Source organism: Apteryx rowi, unplaced genomic scaffold (assembly GCF_003343035.1).
Source record: "Apteryx rowi isolate R43461 unplaced genomic scaffold, aptRow1 scaffold_35, whole genome shotgun sequence".
Classification (NCBI taxonomy): Eukaryota; Metazoa; Chordata; class Aves; order Apterygiformes; family Apterygidae; genus Apteryx; species Apteryx rowi.
This window is the reverse complement of record NW_020449974.1, coordinates 2,297,409-2,308,754: the sequence shown is the minus strand read 5'-3', so window position 1 is coordinate 2,308,754 and position 11,346 is coordinate 2,297,409. Positions and strand designations below refer to the sequence as shown.

Here is an 11,346-nt window from a genome sequence, read left to right as displayed (position 1 = left end):
CGGGCGCCCTGCCTCGCCCTCCCTCCCTCCTCGCCGCGGGCAGGGGGGGCGAGGTGCTGAGCGAGGCTCGCAGGGGGCTGCGGGCGATCATGCCGGGGGGGCTGCGCCTCGGCATCGCTTTCGCCGCGGACGCGTCGCCCTCCATGGAGCCCGGACTTTCTCTACAATGACTTTCCCCGAGCTGAGCAATGCCAGCTTGAGTGGGAACCGGACGGGGCAAGGTGCCAACCAGTCCTGGGGGCTGCAAGGCGAGGACCCCTCCGAGGGCAATGGGACCACGCTGACTTTCGCCTTGGATGTGCAGGCGGTGGGCGTCGGGGTCTTCCTGGCCGCCTTCATCCTCTCGGCCATCGTGGGGAACATCCTCGTCATCCTCTCCGTGGCTTGCAACCGGCACTTGCAGACGGTCACCAACTACTTCATCGTCAACCTGGCCATCGCCGACCTGCTGCTCAGCACCACRGTGCTGCCCTTCTCGGCCACCCTGGAGGTGCTGGGCTTCTGGGTGTTTGGGCGCATCTTCTGCAACATCTGGGCAGCGGTGGACGTGCTGTGCTGCTCTGCCTCTATCATGAGCCTGTGCATCATCTCTGTGGACAGGTACATCGGCGTCAAGTACTCTCTCAAGTACCCCACCATCATGACAGAGAGGAAGGCAGGGGTCATCCTTGTGGTGGTCTGGCTGTCCTCCATGGTCATCTCCATCGGGCCACTGCTGGGATGGAAGGAGCCACCACCACCAGACGAAAGCATCTGTAGCATCACAGAGGAGCCAGGTTATGCCCTGTTCTCCTCCCTCTTCTCCTTCTACCTGCCCCTCATGGTCATCCTGGTGATGTACTTCAGGATCTACGTGGTGGCCAGGCGGACCACCAGGAGCTTGGAGGCAGGGGTCAAGAAGGAGAGGAATAAATCCATGGAGGTGGTGCTGCGCATCCACTGCCGGAGCGTGCTGGAGGAGCCTCTCTCCAGCACCCGGAGCAAGGGGCACAACTTCAGGAGCTCCCTCTCCGTGCGGCTCCTCAAGTTCTCCCGTGAGAAAAAAGCGGCCAAGACTCTCGCCATCGTCGTGGGTGTTTTCATCCTCTGCTGGTTCCCCTTCTTCTTCGTTCTGCCTTTCGGTAAGTGACTCCATTCCCCATCCCAACCCCACTGCCTGTGGCTGTGCCCCCGGGGACCTGCTCCTTGGGACAAACTTTCYGGACGTGATTCATGCATGGAATCAAGCGATAGATAACAGATAGGTGAACAAACCAGCAACAGACTGATTGAATTAATTAGCACTTATTCARTATTTATTAATCAGGTTCATATAACCAATCAAAATAAACAGCAACCGAATAAAATAGCAACATAATCATTGGTTTAATTAATTTATTATTTATTCAGCATTTTAATTAATGAAGTTAAGACTGGGGAGGGAGAGAGCAGATTTGTCTCAAACAGGTTGTAATTATGACACAGTGGTTTCCAAACAACTTTGCAGCCCCTGCCCCCCTCCYCTTCCTCCCGATTTGGGGGAGGACTCCTGGGTCTGATTCCCTGTGCCTGRCACTCCCATCCCTGCTGTGAACCGATGAAGATGTTGGAGAGCGAGCGAGGCTTGAACCCCCCCTGCATAAACTCCTCTGGTGGGGAGTGTTTCAGACAGAGGCACGGCCAGGGTCACGGCCAGGGTTAGTTTAGGTGTGTCTGGCCTCCACCGCGCGGCTGGGCTGAGCCAGGGCGATTTGGGATTCGGCTTGTGCTGTGCGGAGGAGGAGGGCATGGCTGGCTAGGAAGTGTCCCTTTCAGTCTGGCTGGGGTGGGGGCCTGGCCTCTGCCCTCCCTGTCTCCGTTGACTTCCCGGGATGCTGATGTCGCACATGGATCTGGACCAGGACCAGGTCTTATCTACACTGGCATGATGGTCCTGGGCAATTTCCCAGCGCTGCTCCTGCTCTGCAAACCGCAAAGGGGAACTGCTGCTCCTCCCGGGGGAGTCGCACCTTCAGGTCCTGCCCCATCTCTGCCAGCCCTGCCAGGGGGTCTCTGCCGGTGGGTGCTCGCTTTGGGTTGTGCCCTAATATTTGGCAAGTTCTTAAAAACGTGCATGTAACTCAGGAGGCTGGGTTAACCCTGTGGAGCGATGCAGCTGAACTGCGGTGGGGGAAAAGGAGAAGTTAAAATAACTTCCAAGTGTAGGTGCTGGCCTTTGCGCAGAGCTCGCCAAAGCAGGGAGGTCTGCTGCACCGGCCGAGGCTCTGTCTGCTGGGTGGGAGCCGTGGGTCCCGGGGCCCCCTGGGACCTCAGCAGTTGTGTATGAATAATCCTACAGCCAGGGAGACGTTATAGCCAGGTCTGCAATTTTTAATCCGGATTTTTCAAAGCTCCTAGCTCAAGGCTCCCTCTCAAGCGAACGGAAACAAAGCACCGTGACCAAGGGAATGATTTAGACCAGTCTCCCCCCAGCACTGCTGTGCTCTCCCCAGGGCACAGCTGGAGCCCAGGGCCATTAGACACGTAACGGAGATCCCCCAATTAGGAACCGGCCCTCAGGTGGGATAATTCAGCCCTGGGACTGATGGTGCCTTGAAAGCTCAGGTCTCCCTAGGGTGGTGGATTGGCTCTGAGGGGTCTCTGGTCTCACCATGCTGCTTCTCTGCCTCTGAGCTCTCTGCTGCAGTTTCTGGGTGAGGATGAGATTTGGTGAATGTATCTTAGCTTTCCATGGGGGTTAAGTCATTGCTGCTGTTGTTGGAGTTTTTACCTTATGTGAGCAAGGAGGTGTGTGGTGCGGCTTGGGACAAGGAGCAGTAGGGCTGCCACGAGCTTCTCTTGCTCTAAGACCCTGGGTGAATTATCCAGACTGACTGTGCCTCAGTTTCCCTTTCTATGCTCAGGCATGTCAGGGGATTTCTGTAGCCTGAAAAGAGTTTTGAGATTGTGAGAGTCATGGAGTTGCYGGTGGTTGAAGGCTGATCTCTTTGGGCAGCTGTGGGGCTTTGACATACAGCCCCAACCCAATTCTTGCCTCCTTGGCCCATCAGAAAGGTGGTAACTGGCTCTAAATCTTATTCCCAGCTTTCTGTCCTATAGCTAATGAAGCTGGGAATTTGGTTTCTGATCTTCTGAGTTATTTCCAGTACTTAGGAATAGAGCACAAACATCAGGCAAATACTTTATTTTGTTTTTCCATGTGTCCTCCCTTGAAACTCTTGAACCAGCTCCTCAGCTGATGTAAATCACTACAGTTGCATTGAAGTCACAGGAGATATGCTGATTTACACCAGCTAAAAATCCAGACTTCTTTCCTTAAGCTTCTCCTGTGAACCCATTTGCTTCTTCCAAGTGTGCAACTTGCCAAGTTCTTTATAAACATGGCTTTGATCTTTATTTCCTGCTGTATTGTGCATATAAAATAAACACAAAAAAGTCCATTTATTTTGTGACTAGAAAATACGCTGCCTCTAATTTCACACCCCCCAACTTTATTAATTGCAATTTCCTATTCAAATTTGAGACTTATTCAATGTTATTTAGGCGGAGAACAGAAACTTCTGCAAGTTCTAATCTCTGATTTCACAGCTCAAAACATGGGTCTGAAAATCAGGGAAATCAGCAAGTTCACTGTAAATCTACATGTTGGAACACCTTGGATCCGTTCCCCCTTGAAAAGGGGACTGTGAGTGCTTAAGTAGAATCATTTTTTTTATTTGTTTGTTGGACAAACTTAAATCATTTTGGGCCAACTGGAAAAAATATTGGTACGTATTTTTAATAAAAATGAAACACTGGTGAGAAACAAAAATCACTTTCATTTGACTAGTATGTTTTCCCTGACCTGAAGTGAAACATATTGTTTCAGTTTAGGAAAAGGGTGAATGGGAGTTTATTTAAAAAAAAAAAAAAAAAGTATTCCTAAAAACATTTCCAAATGAACTGTCACATTAAAGTGAAATGAAAAAGTGTTCCAGAAATATCAAAATGAAATGTTTTGACTTTATTTTTTCTATCTGACATAAAATTGCAAAAATTTTCATTGAACTAACTATACTTTTTAGGGATAAGTGAATTAGTCAACTGAAAAAAGACTCCCAGCTCTACTTAGCATGGACTTACCCATCAGAAACTTCTGTATTGGCTCTGTCACTAGTATCTGTGTTAATCTGTACTCATCTTTGTAGCTTTCTGTGGAATAGTTTTCACATTAGGAAAACAGAAGCAGTATTTATCACAACAGTACCAAGAAGCTGCAATAACTAATAATTTTAAATAACAGGATCTATGTATGTGCCAAGTGTGGTCAGTAGTTTCTGCATGCTTGAATAATCTGCAGGCATGCTTCTTTAAATCAGCTCAAACTCTCAAATACCTCCACAGTCTATTTATCAGCTGAGTAATTTAGCTCACTCTTGGGTTTGTGATACGTGTCCCCAAGCATAGGATGCCATCATCGGGAGTTTTAACACAATTAACAGTTTGCCTGGCTAATGTGACTCTTTAAGAAGCTGTTTGCTCAACAAGAGATGAAATCCTAATCAGACACACAACTCTTGTGTGGGTTGCATCTGTTGCTGGGTGTGTAACAGAGCTCTACCAAACTGCATCCTCCAGGGACCCCAGGCGCTGGATGTGTGTTTCATGCCAGGGTGTCTTTTCCCCTAGTAGAGATTTGTCAAGAGAATATAATTGAAGGCTTCATAAAGCTGTGGACCAGGGTTTAACGGTATTTTAGACTTTGGAGAATAGGTTTCATCTCACTTTGGCCGTCTCCGTCATCAGCAACGTCATCTCAGCTAGTCACAGCATCACGGGGATACTGGTTGGAAGGGGCCTCTGAAGGTCCAACCTCTGAGTAGGATTATCGCCGTGATATGAATTATGGCGTCAAATGTGCCTGTTCCTCTACCTTTGACTACAAAGGCAGCCAGGGCATCTAACTGGCTGGTGGTGTCAATGCTGCAGGTATTTGCAGAGAGGTGAAATGTAACCTCTTCTGGATTTTTTATTTATTTATCTATTAAAGTCTGATAGAAGCAAGATACCAGGATGTTATTAGAAATCCCATATGTATCCCAAAGATTGTCTGGCTTACAATCCTTGCCTGATATTGGTCTATCTGCTGAACATTGTATTTGTCGTGCTCCAGAGGTGTCCCAATTCTCTTAAGAAAAAGTGCTCTTCCAAATTCCTCAAAATGAGTGCATGTAGGGTTGAAACATCTTTAAACCAAAAAAGAACCTACAACTTGGCTTACCTCTGTTCTGTGCCTGGGTTCCTAAGGAACTGAGGTGTTCGCTGTGGATGAGTGTCTGTATACGTTCTCCTTCTCCAACCATTTTTGAAAGCGTTGCCCTGTCTCTGTGAATTTCAGAGAGGCTTGAAATCCTGAAGGTAAGTGACACCTACATCATCATGTAACTAAACAGGGAGAGAAAATCCTCTAGTATACCCAAAGAAGGAAAGCTCAACCCTGTATTAGCTCAAGCCTTTATTAGATACCAGAGTCTACACAGGAATTCAGTTTTAAGGCTCATGACTCTGTGAGGTTCCCTAGCTCTTCTGTTAATGGAAAACCCTGTTACAAATTAGGTGATGGACTTTTCCTTGCCGTAGACATCTATGGAGTGGAACAAGGAGCCAGAACCCCTCATATAAAAGCTATAGATAGTTCATGTGCTCTCCCAACCTGATGTAGGAGCAAATAAGTAAGAATAGGAGGAGGGATGGAACCCTGCTCCCCAGCCACCATAGAGTGGTAGAGGAGCATGCAAAGACACCATGGGGCCTCGCATAGGCCCATCTTAGGAACAGAGGCAAAGCTGTTCTCTGTCAAAACCCCAGAAGCATCCAGGAGGAAACAATTGTCCCTTGAGATCAAGAGTGCACTAGCCAGTACCCAAGATGGTGATTTACGTTCCTCCATGCCTCTTGGTTTTTAGCAAGTGTAGTCCAGCCCAGGTGGTGCATTCCCACTAATGGTATTCTTTGGATTTGGTTGGAAGTCAAGCCCAATGTGGAAAAGGCACAGCAGCACCCATAGCTAATGGCACAGAAGGGTGAAGGCCACAACCCAAGGTTCCCTCTACCCTGTCCCCCCCTCCAAACAGTGGCAACCCAGAGCAGAAATGACTTGAGATCTTGGTATAATGCAAGGAATTGCATTATACTGCAAAGGAATGGCATCAGTATAAGCAAAACCTTCCATATTCATGGTCTCGCATTTGCCTTCGGGTGGTGACTTGGCTGGGTTTGGGGTGGATGCTGGTACTCATTTCCAGATATGTTTCAGAAAAGCAGCGTCCTGGCTTTTTTTCACTGCATAGGAAGTGGTAAAGGTCTCCAGTATATCAGGTTTCTACAAGCTTCATAAAAATGGGCAGATGAGCAAAGGAGCAGGAACTTGTATACTCTCCTCCACTGAAGGAAGATCGCAGTGTGAGCTCAGCCCCTTGTTAGACATGAGAAAGTACTCACTAAAACTTCACCACAAGACACAATTCTGTAGAAAGTGAAACTTCTTTGGTCTTGCTGTGCACAGCATGACCTGATCAAAAGTGGGATTTAAGAGGAGGGTAGAGAAAGATACACCATGTAATTATTTCCATTGTCAGGGTAGTCTCTCATATCTCCTGAAACTTTCTGAGTCATGGTGGAAGTGGCAGAATTGGCATGGAAAAAAGAACAGGCAATTGCTTTGAGATAATTAGCTATGGTGCAGGGAAAGTTTTCTGTCTGAACCTCGGGCTGAACTAGAATCAAAGCTTCAAATCAAACTAGAATCAGAGCAATTGCAATATACCACTCCRTCTGCCGCATGTCCCTCACTGATGCCTGGTCCACAGGGACTATACGTTCATTAAAAATGCCAGCAAAGATTCAGGCCAGAGTCTCAAAAGCCTGTTAGGTGCCATGCTCCCCTTTAATTCATCTAAGATGATCTCTGGCAAGAGTCTTCTCATCTGCTTTCCACCACAGGATGTGACCATCAAATAGGCTCACGCCGAATTGCAATCACATCACTGTGGATAGATGGTTCTTCCAGCACATCTTTTCTCGAGGAAAGGTGACCTAGCCCTAAGCCATTCCTAACCTGTTTTTCAAATCTGTTCTTAAAGCCTTGCAGTGAGGTCAAATCCGTTGCTTTCCCCAGCAAATTATTCTGTTGCTTAACCAGTCTTTGTGCTTTTATTCTGGGCTCAGTCCTTGGTGAAGGCCAGAATAATGCCTGTGTGTTTATTTGTGTCCCAACTGGTAACAGCAGCAGAAGCAAGATTAGTTTGCCATCTCATGGAAATAGCTGTCCACTCAGAGGTATTTCTGGCTGAGTGTGGAGGAGGAAATGGCAAGAATCCTCTGAGAAAGCAGTGCAGCACCATGTCCTCCCTCCTCCTCTGCCTGCTTCACGCCRGCCACGTCTGGTGCACTAGCCACCCTGAAGATTGAGCAAGGCAGTCTCACTTGTAGGACAGTCTGGGACATGTTCCACCTGGAGACCTCTTTGCAGAGGTATTGCCTATTTAATTATTGACACATTGACAGACATGAATCGGTAAGGCTTTCTTTCCTTTTCCTTCTACAATAAAATACAGAGGAACTGGGAAACCTTCTTTTTGGTCTGATACCTGCCAGTGGCCCCATCCTTCTGCAAGCAGCACCCTTCTCATGGGAATCCCTGCTCCCTAGAGTGGGGTGCGCAGATGTGCTTGTGTGCATGCATGTCAAGGTCTGTCCTTCTCTGACTGTCCCTACTGCATAGCTTGGGGCCTTAGGTCTCTCCTGGTGCGTATGTGGTGCCTCTTTGGCCCACAAATGTGGTGATCTCTGCATTATTATTTTTTTCAGTTCAGAGCATCTGAAATAACGTTAGGGCTGTATTGCAGTCTACCTGAATGTCATTTCTAGGGTGTGATGGCAGGGATGTATGGTGGACGTAGCACAGGTACATGTGGGACAGTCTCTGGTCACACAGCCCAATGGGACAGCACTGGAGGAATATCTCAGGCAGAGGGGACCAGACTGGAAGTGATCTGCATTTACTGTGTGTGTGTCTAGAGAGGACTCTGTGGAAAAGCAGAGGAGAACATGTTGGCATTTTGCAGAAAGGCCCAGGAGAGAACTGCAAGCAGGCATGTGGATAACCAGACTCCAGAGCAACAGGGTAGGTAAGGCGTTTGACAGTGTCGATTCACTCCTTGTCCTCTAGTGCAGAAGCCATCAGAGGGCAGAACAACAGGGAAACAGGCCGTGTGTGCTTGGAAATAGCTAGCAAAAAGTGATTATTTGGAGCCCAACTGAGTGTGTGTGGTCATCTTCTTACCCCTTACACTATGTAGAATGCCAGAAACAGAGGGTTTTAGGACAGTTTACAAGAGATGCAGCATTTGGGATCTCAAATAATGAGTTGGGCACCCAAGTTTGAATATATGCTCTGTCTCTGCTTGGCCAAAGTAATGCGGTGACTCAGTGAAGTGACTGGGAATAGGACCCAGATCTCCCATGACCTATATACTGGATTACTCTGCTTCCAGTCCACCCACCCAGCCACTAAATAAAACTATTTAAAGCCAAGTTTCTGTTTTTGTATTGCTGTGTCTTGACACGTCTTGAGGCAGTTACTATAATAGATGTACCACAAACAGGAAAAAAAAATAGGAAAATTGAAAACTTTTAAACTAATGTGATTCAGTGGGCAAAGTCTTATAAAACTCTCAACAGGCATTTTGGAACCAATGTGAAAATGCACCATATAATATTACGTCTATATTCAGCTGAGTCCAAGGATTTTATTACATTTGAACACGCAAAACTTTGTCCTGGATATTCTGGGAAGAAGTTTTAATAAGCCTGATCTATCTTCATTAATACATATTTGGGTAAATATTTGCTTATTAATTCTGGTAATCTGCTTAATGAGATGTAACGAAGCCTAAGTAGAAGGGTGGAGATGCTCTTTGGTGTGATCGTGCAGGGTGGCTATGTAGTCTCCTGTTATCAGCTTGTTTTTAATGGGTTTTGCCACAACAAACAGCCTTAACTAGGTACTTGTGCCTGCATCATGTTGACAAGTAGCATTGTAAGAGCTTCATGCTACCTATGAGCAGTCTTAATTAGAAGTGTGCTCACTGTAGTGAATATATGTATCACTTATGCTCATGGCTTTTCAGAAAATAAATGTATTTCCTTGGGAAAGCAACCCAAATTATCCTCATATTGATTAATCAGGACTTTTATGTGATGTGGTTACTGTGCTGTATTCCAGGTGGTGCTGATGGTCCTATCAAGATTGCTGGACCCTTCTGAAATAAGGTCTCAGTTTCTGGTGCCAAACGTTATCTATATTTGGTAAACTTTTCCATTCCATGTGTTTGTAACAGTCTGAATTTGTTCTGCCAAATCCAAGACAAAATGAGATAGCTGTATCTGATAAAGATGGCAGGGAAAAACACAGTGTTCAGCTCCTTATAGGAAGTGTTATGGTGACAGCTTTGAATTTAAAAAGTTCCAGCAGTACCATGTGTCTGAGCAGAAACTTGATATTTTACCCCACTGGGGCTGGGAGATGCTTTCTGTCAGGAAAGTGCAGGAATTAGGCAAATATGGACAACTTCTGTGAAGTTACATGCATCTGAAAAGAAAGCACATTTCTGAGATGTTGGCAAGGATGAGTAGTTTGGAGATACTGGACCTTCCTGGAGAGGGAGTTTGGAAAGCAATGACCTTTGCATCCATCTCCCATTTCCTGGTTGCCTTATTATTGCTGATAAGGATTTCTGCTCCTCTGCTGTCTCCTTTACTGCACATTCCCGCATTTTTCCCATCTTCTCCAGTGCCAAGCCAGTCTCAGGAGATGGGATCTTCCCTAATAGCGGATACCAACAGTGTACAGTCTTCAGCTAATCACTTTTCAGCTTCTTAGATAACCAGTAATGAAGGATAGATATTTTGAGACTGCAGTTCATCTCATCCTAACATTGACATCTAAACCAGTCAGATGAGTCATACCTCAAAAGCACCTGTGTTTCCCCAGTGCCTCTGAGGAAAGCCAAAATCACTAGCTTGGATGTGCGCGGGAGACATCTACAGTTGGCTGAGATGAATCTCCCTGTGCAGCCAAATATGGGACCTGGTGTGCAAAAGTTTGACACTTTGAACTGGAGCTGGTAGGAGTAACACTTTAAGGATATGAAGTGCTCCTTAACACTGTGACACCAGCAGATTGTGTCTCTACACCCAAAATAAAGCATATTGGATAATGCTTTGTAGGTAAACAGTAAAATGGGTCAAAAGGACCTTTCTTTCCTAGGTGAGCTATGAAAAGAAAGAGATTTATGGCTGCAAATTATTTGACCATCACTGTGATAAGTGCCTTCAAATACCCATGAGGAAACAAATAATGCGGTCATCAGAGGAGGGCTGAGTAGGGTGAGTTTGTAAGGCATGAAGTCACATACTGACCAACAAGGAGATGCTGAATAGCTGTTCCTCAGCTGAGCACCAGCCCTTCCCGTGCAACTGGTATGGCAGGCAAGCTGCAGAGAAATAGAGCATGAAATTAAAGACTATAAATGTAAGAAACTGAAGTTCTGCAAATGCAGCTTTCACTTTGGCCTTGTCTTTTGAGTCCTTAATTTTGCAATTTAATTGGCTTCATTTAGCAGTTTTATTGTATAGGATATAGTATAACTTGCCTGGAAACTTTCATTCCTTATGTTCAGTAGAAACCAGCCTTGACCGTAGTAGTAAGGTTAAGACAATTATTATCACAGAACCCAGTTGCAAAGTAAGGAAAGTGAAAATCTATTAGTTTTTTTTTTTTCCTCTCTGCGTGAGAAGAGATATCTTTATGACAACTTAATCCCAGAATCTGTAGTTTCAAAGGCTCAGATCTGAGGACCACATAATCAGCAATCATCTTTCTGTGAACAATGGTGGGATTTTGAGTGATTCCTGCAGTAACTTCTACTGTTTAAGATACACCCCCAAATTTGAGTGACTGATCGGGACAGGATCTRGCTGAGAAAACGGGGTTTTCCTTTCAAATTTCTCTTTCAGCAGAAATTCAATACAGGAAAATGTGGTTCAACCCCTGGATCAACCTCCTGTAAGTTCAGGGTGTCCCTCTGGTTTCTTCATGTCAGGTATGACGTTGGTGTTGTCACTAAAGTTATATCCACCAGCTAAATGCAGCCTGTTCCAGGAAGCAATCTTTGCTCTTTCACCAGCCAAGCAGTGCAGAGTATCTCACATCCATGTAACTCAGGGCTAGTCCTCTCCGGAGGAGACTTTCATGTCCACATTGACATGGGGTCTGCTCCAGGCTTCACAAGGTATTCCTGTAGTTCTAAAGTATAATTATTATTT

The 11,346-nt window shown here is 46.0% G+C and overlaps 1 protein-coding gene across 1 annotated transcript in view; it reads left to right on the top strand.

Moving 5' to 3' along the window:
- The first annotated feature begins 166 nt into the window (after positions 1-166).
- ADRA1D (adrenoceptor alpha 1D) overlaps positions 167-11,346 on the top strand; it is a 46,940-nt gene continuing 35,760 nt past the window's right edge. Inside the window, exon 1 of the mRNA XM_026072770.1 lies at positions 167-1,121. Within this exon, the coding sequence (XP_025928555.1) occupies positions 167-1,121 (955 nt within the window). The remainder of the gene's footprint in view (positions 1,122-11,346) is intronic.